Raw genomic sequence first — 10,829 nt, forward strand, 5'->3', positions numbered from 1 at the left:
TTTATGTTTTAATGAAGTCTGCCTTATCAAGCTTTTCTTTCATAGATCGCTCTTTTGGTTTTGAAGCTGAAAGGTCATCACCAAACCCATGGTCACCTAGGTTTTCTCCTATTTTATCTTTAAGAAGCTTTACAGTTTTGCATTTTACATTTAGGTCTATAGCCCATTTTGAGTTAACTTTTGAGAAAGGTGTCATTTTATGAAAGGTATATTGATTCACTTTTTTGAATGTGAGCATTCAGTTGTTCCAGCACCATTTGTTGAAAAGACTTTTTTCTTCACTAAATTGCTTTTGATCCTTTGTTAAAGATTAGTTGACTATATTTATGCAGGTCTATTTCTTGGCCCTCTGTTCTTTTCCATTAACTGTTTTGTCTATTCTTTCACCAGTTCCCCCATTGTATTGATTACTGCAGCTTTGTAGTAAGTGTTGAAGTTGGGTAGTGACAGACCTCTTCGTTCTTCAATATTGTGTTGGGTATTCTGGGTCTCTTGCCTTTCCATATAATCTTTATTTTATTTATTTATTTATTTTTAAAAAGACACATTTATTCAGCATCATGTTCAGACTATTACATTTATCAATCAACAGCATGGGTGCAAAAAAAATTCTATATTAAAACCCTTTGTTGGAATGCTTTACACTTTCCACAGAACAGAAACTAAAATAACCTGGTATACAATTAGTCACAAATACAGTCCTCGAGTTTTTGGGCCATACACATGAGTATTGTCTAAAACATGTCTTCTTTGTAGCAGCTGGGCCCTGCCACCACTGTGCTTGGCTGAGTTCACAAATCCGTTGTAACCTGTAGCTTCCCTGTCACTTCTCTGGCTCTCCTCTCCTGATAAGCTTTGTTTCCTGGAAGTTAATTAAAACCTCCTGCCACTGCCATAGCTACTGCTGCTTCTGGAACCACCATAGCCACCTTGGTTTCATGGTTTGGCAAAGTATTGGCCTCCACCACCATAAGGGACAGAGCTTCTGCCTCCAAAATTTCCTCCCTTCATGGGTCCAAAATTTGAAGGCTGATTGTTGTAACTGCCCAAATCATTGTAGCTTCCACCACCTCCAAAATTGCTCCCATCATTACCAAATCCATTATAGCCATCCCCACTGCCACCACATTCACCATCACTACAGCTGCCACCAAAGCCACCACAACCACTGAAGTTTCCCCCATGACCAAACTTGTCATTCCCACCAAAACCACCTCCATGACCACTACCGAAGTTTCCAGAACTACTTCGACCTCTTTGGCTGGATGAAGCACTAGCCATCTCTTGCTTTGACAGGGCTTTCCTTACTTCACAGTCATGGCCATTCACAGTATGATATTTCTGAATGACAATCTTATCCACAAAGTCATGGTCATCAAAGTTTACAAAAGCAAAGCCTCTCTTCTTGCCGCTGCCTCGGTCAGTCATGATTTCAATCACTTCAATTTTCCTACACTGTTCCAAGTAATCTCTCAGGTGATGTTCTTCTTCAGTGTCCTCTTTAATGTTTGTTTAAGTGTTTGGTAGAATTCACCAATGAACACATCTAAATCTGGTGTTTTCTGTTTTGGAAGATTATTAATTATTATTCAATTTCTTTAATAGATATAGGCTTATTCAAATTATGTATTTCTCCTAGTATGAGTTTTGGTAGGTTATATCTTTCAAAGAATTGGTCCATTTCATCCAAGTTATCAAATTTGTGGCCATAGGCCTGTTTATATTCCTTTATTGTTCTTTTAATGTCCATGCTTATCTTATTTTTTTCCATGCAAAAGTTTTCTAATGTTTAATGTTTTGATTTTTACAAATATCTTTCTTTTACTGCTTCTGGATTTTGAGTCATGGTTAGGAAAAGTGTTGTTGCTTCCTTATAATAAAATAATTTACCCATGTTTTCCTCTATGATTTATATGACTGACTCATTTGTATTTATCTTGGTGTATGGTATGATAAACAGATTCAATTTTATCTTTTCCCATATAGTTATCTAATTATCCAAACATTATTTATTAAACATTTTCTCTTTTCTTCACTGATTTGAGATGTTGCCTTTATAGTACAGTAAGTTTCTTTATATAGTTTGGTCTATTTTTAGATTTCTTATTTTTTTTTCGGTCTGTCTATTCATATGCCAATACCACATTGTCTTAATGATAGAGATTTTATAGTATTTTTTACATCTGTTAGCCACCCCTCTCCAACACACTCATATGGCTCTATTTTTTTCTGCAGGGTTTTCCCAGCTATTCCTGCTTGATTGTTCTTTTATATAGTCTTTATAATTAACTTGACTAACTCCATAAAACAAAACAAAAACAAACCTCAATATCACATTGCATTTATACATATTTTAGGGAGATGCAACATTTTTATGACATTTAGTGTTTCTACCCAGAAAAATACATGTCTTTTCATCAAGTCAATTTAGTGTCTTTCAGGACTATGTTACAGTTTTGTCATACAGGCTTTACATATTTCATGTTAGGTTTATGTCTAGCTATTTTAATTAGAATATTTTGATAGTGTTAATTTCTTCTATTATATCTCCTAATTGGTCACTGTTTAAATACATAAAAGCTATTGTTTTCTGGATGCTATGTTTATATTATATTTACTAAATTCTCTTATTGTTTGTAGTAGTTTTTCCATTAATTTTTTTGTTCCCAAATATGTAGTAATATCATCTACAAACAGAGATAGTTTTACTTTTTTGTTTCCAGTTATTATGCCTCTAATTGCTTTCTTTTGTTTGATTTATTGGCTGAAATCTCCAATACAATTTTCAATATGGATATATGGGCAATCTTGTCTTTTTTCTACTATTAGTGAGGCTACTTTTAGTGTTTCTCCATTAAGTAAAATATTGGCTTTGATCTGAATTATACAGAATATACACTTTTTTTTAAGGTGAACTTTTTATTGAAGAGTAATCCACATAAAGGAAAGTGCAAAAATTACTAGTTTTCAGATCAAGGAATTTTCACGAAGTGAACACATTTGCATAGCCAGCACTCTAGTAAGGAAGTAGTAGGTTACTATTTCCCTGGAAGTCTCCTTCATGTCCCCTCCAGAGACCACCCCTAGCAAGGGACTGTATCCTCCTAACCGCCAATACTACGGACTACTGTTTTTGGACTATATAAAAATGGGATCACATTTTTTTTTAAATCCATCTTCTTTTTTCAAAATTATGTTTGTGAGATTCACCCATTATGTCACGTGTAACAATAGTTTGTGCTTTTTCACTGTTGTGTCATATTCCATTCTATGCATATACAATGATTTATTTATTCATTCTACTATTAATTGACATGTGCTTTGTTTCTTTTTTATTTTTTATTGAAACATAATTGATTATACATTTCTGCATTGAATATCAATACCTGTGTGCAATATGTGATGCTCAAATCAACATAATTAATATAGTCAACATTACACAATGTAATCATTTTTTGTGGCCCTTTACCAGTTTCTTGCTAACCCCCCTCCCACCCCACCTTTCCCAGCTCCGGTGGCCGCCGTTCTGTTCTCTCCTTTTGAAGTTCAATGAGTTATTGTAATTGTTACATCTTTCTTTTTTAAAATTTATTTGCTTTTTTTTTTTTTTTAGCTCCCACTTATGAGTGAGGATATGTGGTATTTCTCTTTCTGTGCCTGACTTATTTCACTTAACATAATTTTCTCTAAGTTCATCCATGTTTCTGTGAACAGCAGAATTTCATTCTTTTCTATGGCAGAGTAGTATTCCATTGTGTATATATATATATCACAGTTTCCTTATCCACTCATATGATGATGGACATTTAGGTTGGTCCCAACTCTTGGTTACTGTAAATGTAGCTGTGACAAACATGGGAGTTCAGGTATCCCTTTGACATGATGATTTCCGTTCCTTTGGGTACATACGCAGAAGTAGGATTGCTGGATTGTATGGCAGTTCTATATGTAGTTGTTTGAGGAACTTCCATACCATTTTCCATAATAGCTGCATTAATTTACAGTCCCACCAACAATGTAGGAGGGTTCCCCTTTCTCTGCATTCTCACCAGCATTTGTTATTCTGTCTGTTTGATAATAGTTGGTCTAACCAGGGTGAGATGATATTTTAATATGGTTTTGATTTGCATTTCCCTGATGCTGAGTGATATTGAGCATTTTTTTCATGTGTCTGTTGACCATTTGTATATCTTCCTTTGAGAAATGCCTATTCAGGTCCTTTGCCCATTTTTTAATCAGGTTACTTATTTTTTTTACTGTTAAATTGTTTGAGTTCCTTGTATATTTTTGATACTAATCCCTTGTTGGATGCATAGTTTGCGAATATTTTCTCCCATTCTGTGTAGGTTGCCTTTTCACTCTTAATGTTTTCTTTTGCTGTGCAGAAGCTTTTCAGTTTGATATATAATCCCAATTGTTTATTTTTCCTTTTGTTGCCTGTGCTTGTGTGATCTTACTCATAAAGTCTTTGCCCAGCCCTACTTCCTGAAGTGTTTCCCCTGTGTTTTCTTTTAGGCATTTTATAGTTTCAGGTCTTATATTTAGGTCTTTAATCCATTTTGGTATATGGTGAGAGGTAAAGGTCTAGTTTCATTCTTCTACATATGGTAAAGGTCTAGTTTCATTCTTCTACATTTCCCAGTACCATTTATTGAAGAGGTAGTCTTTCCCCCAGTGTATGTTCTTGGTGCCTTTATTGAAGATCAGTTGGCTGTAAATATGTGGGTTGATTTTTGGGTTCTCTATTCCGTTCCATTGGCCCGAGTGCTGTTTTGGTTACTATAGCTTTGTAGTATAATTTGAAGTCAGGTAGTGTAATGCATCTGTCTTTATTTTTTTTTTACTCAGGATTGCTTTGGCTATTAGGGATGTTTTGTTGTTTCATATGAATGTTAGGATTATTTTTTCTATTTCTGTGAAGAATGTCATTGATATTTTGATGTGGATTGCATTGAATCTTTGGGTAGTATGGACATTTTCACAATGTTAATTCTTCTAATTCAAGAGCATGGCATGTCTTTCCATCTTTTTGTGTCCTCTTTAATTTTTTTCAGCAGTGATTTGTAGTTCTCATTGTAGAGATCTTTTACCTTCTTGGTTAAATTTATTCCTAGGTATTTTATTTTTGGTGAGTTGCAAATGGGCTCACTTTCTTGATTTCTTTTTCTGCTAGTTCATTGTTGGAGTATAAAAACACTACTGATTTTTGAGTGCTGATTTTGTATCCTGCAACTTTACTGAAATCATTTTTCAGCTCCAAGAATTTTTTGGAGTCTTTAGATTTTCGTCTATATAGTATCATGTCATCTGCAAACAGGAACAGTTTGACTTCATCTTTTCCAATCTGGATGCCCTTTATTTCTTTCTCTTGCCTGATTGCTCTAGCGAGTACTTCCAATACAATGTTAAATAGGAGCAGTGAGAGTGGGCATCCTTGTCTTGTTCCTGTTCTTAAAGGAAAAGCCTTAAGCTTTTCTCCATTCAGGATGATATTGGCAGTGGGTTTGTTGTATATGGCTTTTGAGATACTTTCCTTTTGTGCCTAATTTGCTGAGAGTCTATATCATGAATTTTGTTAAATGCTTTTTCTGCATGTATTGAGATAATCATATGGTTTTTGTCCTTGATTTCGTTGATGTGGTGTATCACATTTATTGATTTGCATATATTGAAACATACTTGCATCCCTGGGATGAATCCCACTTGACCATGGTGTATAATTTTTTTGATGTGTTGCTGTGTTCTGTTTGCTAATATTTTGTTGAGGATTTTTGCGTCTATGTTCATCAAGGATATTGGCCTGTAGTTTTCTTTTTTTGTTGTACCTTTGGTTTTGATATCAAGGTGATGCTGGCTTTATAGAATGAGTTTGGGAGAATGACCTCTGTATCAATTTTTTGGAATAGTTTGAAGAGAATTGGTATTAATTTCTCTTTAAAGGTCTGGTAGAATTCAGCAGTAATTTATTCAGTCCTGAGCTTTTCTTTGTTGGGAGATAGCTGATTACTGTTTCAATCTCATTGCTTGTTATTGGTCTGTTCAGGTTTTCTATTTCATCTTTGTTCAGTCTTGGTAGTTCATGTGTGTCCAGAAATTTATCCATTTCCTCAAGGTTTTCAAATTTGTTGGTGTATAGTTGTTTGTAATAGTCTCTAATATTTCTTTGTATTTCTGTGGTATTGGTTGTTATGTCTCCTTTTTCATTTATGACTTTTGTTATTTGGGTCCTCTCTCTTCTTTTTTTAGTTAACCTAGCTAATGGTTTGTCTATTTTGTTTTTCTTCTCAAAAAACCATGATCTTTCATGTCATGTTTTTGGTCTCTATTTCATTTAGTTCTGCTCTGATCTTTATTATTTATTTCCATCTACTAATTTTGGGATTAGATTGTTCTTGTTTTTCTAGTTCTTTGAGGTGTAGGGTTAGGTTGTTTATCTGAAATCTTTCTATTGTTTAGATGTAAGTGTTTATTGCAATAAACTTCCCTCTCAGTACTGCTTTTGCAGTATCCCACTGTTTTTGCTGTAATGTGTCTTTATTTTCATTAGTTCCAAGAAATTTTTCTATTTGCCACTTAATTTCTTCTTGGACATGTAGGCCGTTCTGGAGCATGTTGTTTAATTTCCATGTATTTGTATAGTTTCCAGAGTTTTGCTTGTTACTGATTTTTAATTTTAATCCATTGTAGTCTGAAAAGATACTTAAAATGATTTCTGTTTTAAAAAATTTGTTGAGACTTGATTTGTGACCTAACATGTGGACTATCCTGGAGAATGTTCCATGTGCTGATGAGAAAAATGTATATTATGTAGTTATTGGATGAAATATTTTGTAGATATTTGCCAAGTTCAATTGGTCTAAAGTATAGTTTAAATCCTGTGTTTCTCTGTTGATTTGTTGCCTTGATGATCTGTCCAATGCTGAGAGAGGGGTGTTCAGGTCCCCAACTATTATTGTATTGGGTCTATCTCTTTTTTTTAGGTGCAATACTGTTTGCTTTGTATATCCACATGCTCCAGTGTTGGGTGTGTATATATATAACTGTTATGTCTTCTTGCTAGATAGATTCTCTTTATCATTATAATGTCCTTCTTTGTCTCTTTCTATAGTTTTTGTTTTAAAGTCTATTTATCCACCATAAGAATAGCTACACCTGCTCATTTTTGGTTTCCATTTGCATGGTATACCTTCTTCTGTCCCTTTACTGCTAGTCTGTATGTGTCTGTAAAGGGGAGGTGAGTCTCTTGTAGATAGTATATAGTTGGGTCTAGGTTTTTAATCCAGTCAGTCAGTCTGTGTTTTTTGAGTGGGGAATTTAGTCTATTTACATTTAGGGTTGTTATTGAAAGGTATTGTCTTACTCCTGGCATTTTATCAATTTTTGTGTGGTTGTTTTAAATGTCTTTTTTTCCTTTCTTCCCCTTTCATAGTTTGTCTTTGGCGTTTGTTGATTTTTTGACTTGGTAAGATATAGTTTCTTTTTCTTGTTCACATTTTTATTCTACCAGTGGGTTTTGTTCTTTCTTGTGTATTCATGGTAGTCATTATCTTTTTTAGATTTTAGATGTAGGATACCCTTAAGAATTTCTTGTAGGGCTGGTCATGTGGTAGTAACCTCCTGAAGTTTTTGTTTTTCTGGGAAATACACTATTCTTCATTTCTGAAGGATAGCTTTACTGGGTATAGTATTCTTGGCCAGTAGATTTTTTCTTTCAGTATTTTGAATATATCATCCCATTCTCTTCTGGCCTGCAGAGTTTCTGTTGAGATGTCTGCTGTTAGTCTCATGGGGACTCTCTTATAGGTAACTTGATGCTTTTCTCTTGCTGTTTTTAGGATTCTTTCTTTGTCTTTGAGTTTTGCCAATTTGACTATAATTGTCTCAGAGAGGACATTTTTTAATTTAATCTCTTTAGGGATCTTTGAGCCTTCTGCATCCAAAGGTCTGTGTCTTTCCCTGTACCTGGGAAGTTTTCTCATTATTGTTTCATTGAATATGTTTTCAATGCCTTCTCCTTTTCTCTCCCTTCCTGGAACACCCATGATTCAGATGTTTGTGCGCTTAAGATTAAATGTTTGTGCTCTTAGATTTGCTTCATTTTTTAAAAAATTCTCTTTTCTTTTCTGTTTGTCTGCCTGGGTTATTTCAAAAAGACTGTCTTCAAGATCAGAAATTCTTTCTTCTGCTTGCTCTAGTCTGCTATTTAAGCTCTCAGTTGTGTTTTTATTTTGCTGAATGACTCCTTCAGTTCCAGAAGTTCTGCTACATTCTTTTTTAAGGTATTAATCTCTTTGTAAATTTCCTCCTTCATCTCCTGGATAATTTTTCTCATTTTGTTGTGTTGTCTGAATGAGTTGTCTTGTATTCATTGAGTTTCCTTAAGATTATTGCTTGGAATTCCTTTTCAGTCATTTCAAGGGTTTCTTGCTCTGTAGGGTTTGGCACTTGAGAATTATTGTATTCCTTTGGTGGCATCACATTTTCTCATTTGTCCATATTCCTAGTATCTCTACATTGGTGTCTGGTCATCTTGTAGAGCAGTTGCTTCTTCTGTTACTCTGGAATAGGTTTAGGAGAGAGATTTCCTTCTGTAGATGTGTTTTATATTGACCATTGAATAGAGTTTTTTAGTATTGGTTCTAGGTAGATACAGTAGTATAGTCTCTGTGTGGGTACCTTGGCTGTATTCAGTGTTGGAGTTGCATGTGAGTGCCTCTGTGGCCTAGGCACTAGAGCACTTAGTGATTCCTTGTTGAGGTTAGTGACACTGTGTTGGATTGTTGAGCATGTGGTCAATCTCTTGAGTTCTTGGGAGAAGCACCTGTGTGACCTGTTGTTCATTGGCTGGGGTGGGTGACCCTGGGCAGGCTTGTTGGCATCCTGGCTAGCATCCTGTGATCCTAATGCATGGAGTATACTGGAGCTCCTCAGTTTGAATGGGTGATCCTGAGTGGGGTTTCACTTTCCTCTTTCCTACAGGCAGAGGCTCCTTCTGGATCCTTGCTTCCCCTGGTTGGGGTATGGGTTGGTGGTGATTGGGAATTTTCTTCCTTACTCTGTTTGGGCATCCTGGGTTTTTGCACTCTTTGCGGGTTCCTCATGTGTCCCTCCCTGGCATAAGGCAGTCACATGGGCTGCACAAGTACCTCCCATCCCTAGGATGTGGGATGCTACTGTGGGGGGCAGCATAATTCTCCCTGTGGGTTGGGCCACTGGCTGGCAGATTTGCACTTGCTCACTTCTTTCCCTGAACTCCACTGGTGATCTTAAGTCAATGCAGTTGAGTGGTCAGTGGGCCAACTGCATGGATGCAGTGGTGATGTCTGCTGCTGTGGTGGCAGGCTGCCTTTGCAGTCGTGGTGGCTGTGGCAGTAGCTGTGGTGGACTACCTGTGTTGTGGCAGTGTCTGCAGCAGCAGTGGGCCACCTGTGTGATGGTGCCCCACCCTCTTGAAGGCTGTATGTGGGGACTGCCCTTGGCTCCTGATGTTCTCACACTCCCGCTGGTGTTCCCATGCTCCTGCTGGTGCTATTTCTAATTTGGGGCTTTCAAGAATACTGTTGCTGAATTTCTCTTGGATCCATACTTAGGAGTGGAATTGCTGGGCCACATAAGGTATACATATTCTCAGCTATAGTAGATATAGGTAAACAATTTTCTGAACTAATTGTACCAAGTTATGGTCCCAACAGTAATGAGTTTTAGTTGTTCCAAAATCTTATCAACCCATGGTATTGTGTTTTTTATTTTATTTTATTGTCGTGTCTTATTGTAGTTTTATTTTGATGTTGGGCACTTTTTGATATGACATTTGAGTATATGCTCATGTGAAGTACCCGGTCAAGTCTTTTGTCCATTTTTCTGTTGGGTTGCCTGTCTTATTTACTGATCTGTAGGCTGTTTTATACATTGTTGGTGTATGTATTACTCATCTCTTTCTCTTTGAGGCTGGCCCTCTCACCTTTTTAATGTGATCTTTTGATAAATAAAAATTCTCAATTTCAATTAATTCTAGTTTACCAGTCTGTTCCCTTAGAATTATTGCTTTTTAGATTATGTTTTCTTCTAGATGATTTAGTATTTTGTTTTTACATTTAGATCTACAGCCCATCTGGAATTGATTTCTATGTACGGTGTGACTTAGGTGTCAAGGGACATTTTTTTCCTTATAATGTTATCAGTTGATCCCACACTATTTATTTTAAAAAACAATCTTATCATACTGCATTGTCACGTCTGTCATCAAACAAATGACCATATGTATGGGACTGTGCCTGGGCTTTCTATGTGTTCCATTTGTCCATTTGTTCTTATGCCTTTATCACACCATCTAAGTTGCTGTAGCTTTATAACAAGTCTTTTAAAAAAAAATTGTGGTAAAATATATATAATGTAAAACTTACCATCAACCATTAAAAAAATTATTTATGTTTTAATTGACACATATTGATTGCACATATTTATGGGGTACAGAGTTATATTTCAATACATGTATACAATGTGTGATGATCAGTTTTAACAATTTTTAAGTGCACAGCTCAGTGCATTAAACACATCCACAATGTTGTGCAATGACCACCACCACCCATCTCTAGAACTTTTTTTCATCTTCCCAACTGAAACTCTATACCAATTAAACAATAGCTCCCCTTTCTCCCTCCCCCAGGCTTCTGGCTACCACCATTCTACTTCCTGTCATTATAAATTCAACTAGTCTAGATACCTCATGTAAGTGGCAACATACAGTATTTGTCCTTTTGTGACTGGCTTGTTTCACTTAGCACAATATCTTCAAGGTTCATCCATATTGCAGCATGTGTCAGAAGAGC

The 10,829-nt window shown here is 35.8% G+C and overlaps 1 protein-coding gene across 1 annotated transcript; it reads right to left on the reverse strand.

Moving 5' to 3' along the window:
• Window positions 1-872: 872 nt before the first annotated feature.
• LOC103606742 (heterogeneous nuclear ribonucleoprotein A1-like) lies at window positions 873-1,506 on the reverse strand (the record flags this gene model as incomplete). Its single annotated transcript, XM_008591300.1, has 1 exon — window positions 873-1,506. A coding segment is annotated over one exon (570 nt), but the record flags the coding sequence as incomplete, so codon positions are not given.
• Between the last annotated feature and the right edge of the window lie 9,323 nt (window positions 1,507-10,829).

This window comes from Galeopterus variegatus, unplaced genomic scaffold (assembly GCF_000696425.1).
Source record: "Galeopterus variegatus unplaced genomic scaffold, G_variegatus-3.0.2 Scaffold146, whole genome shotgun sequence".
Taxonomy (NCBI): Eukaryota; Metazoa; Chordata; class Mammalia; order Dermoptera; family Cynocephalidae; genus Galeopterus; species Galeopterus variegatus.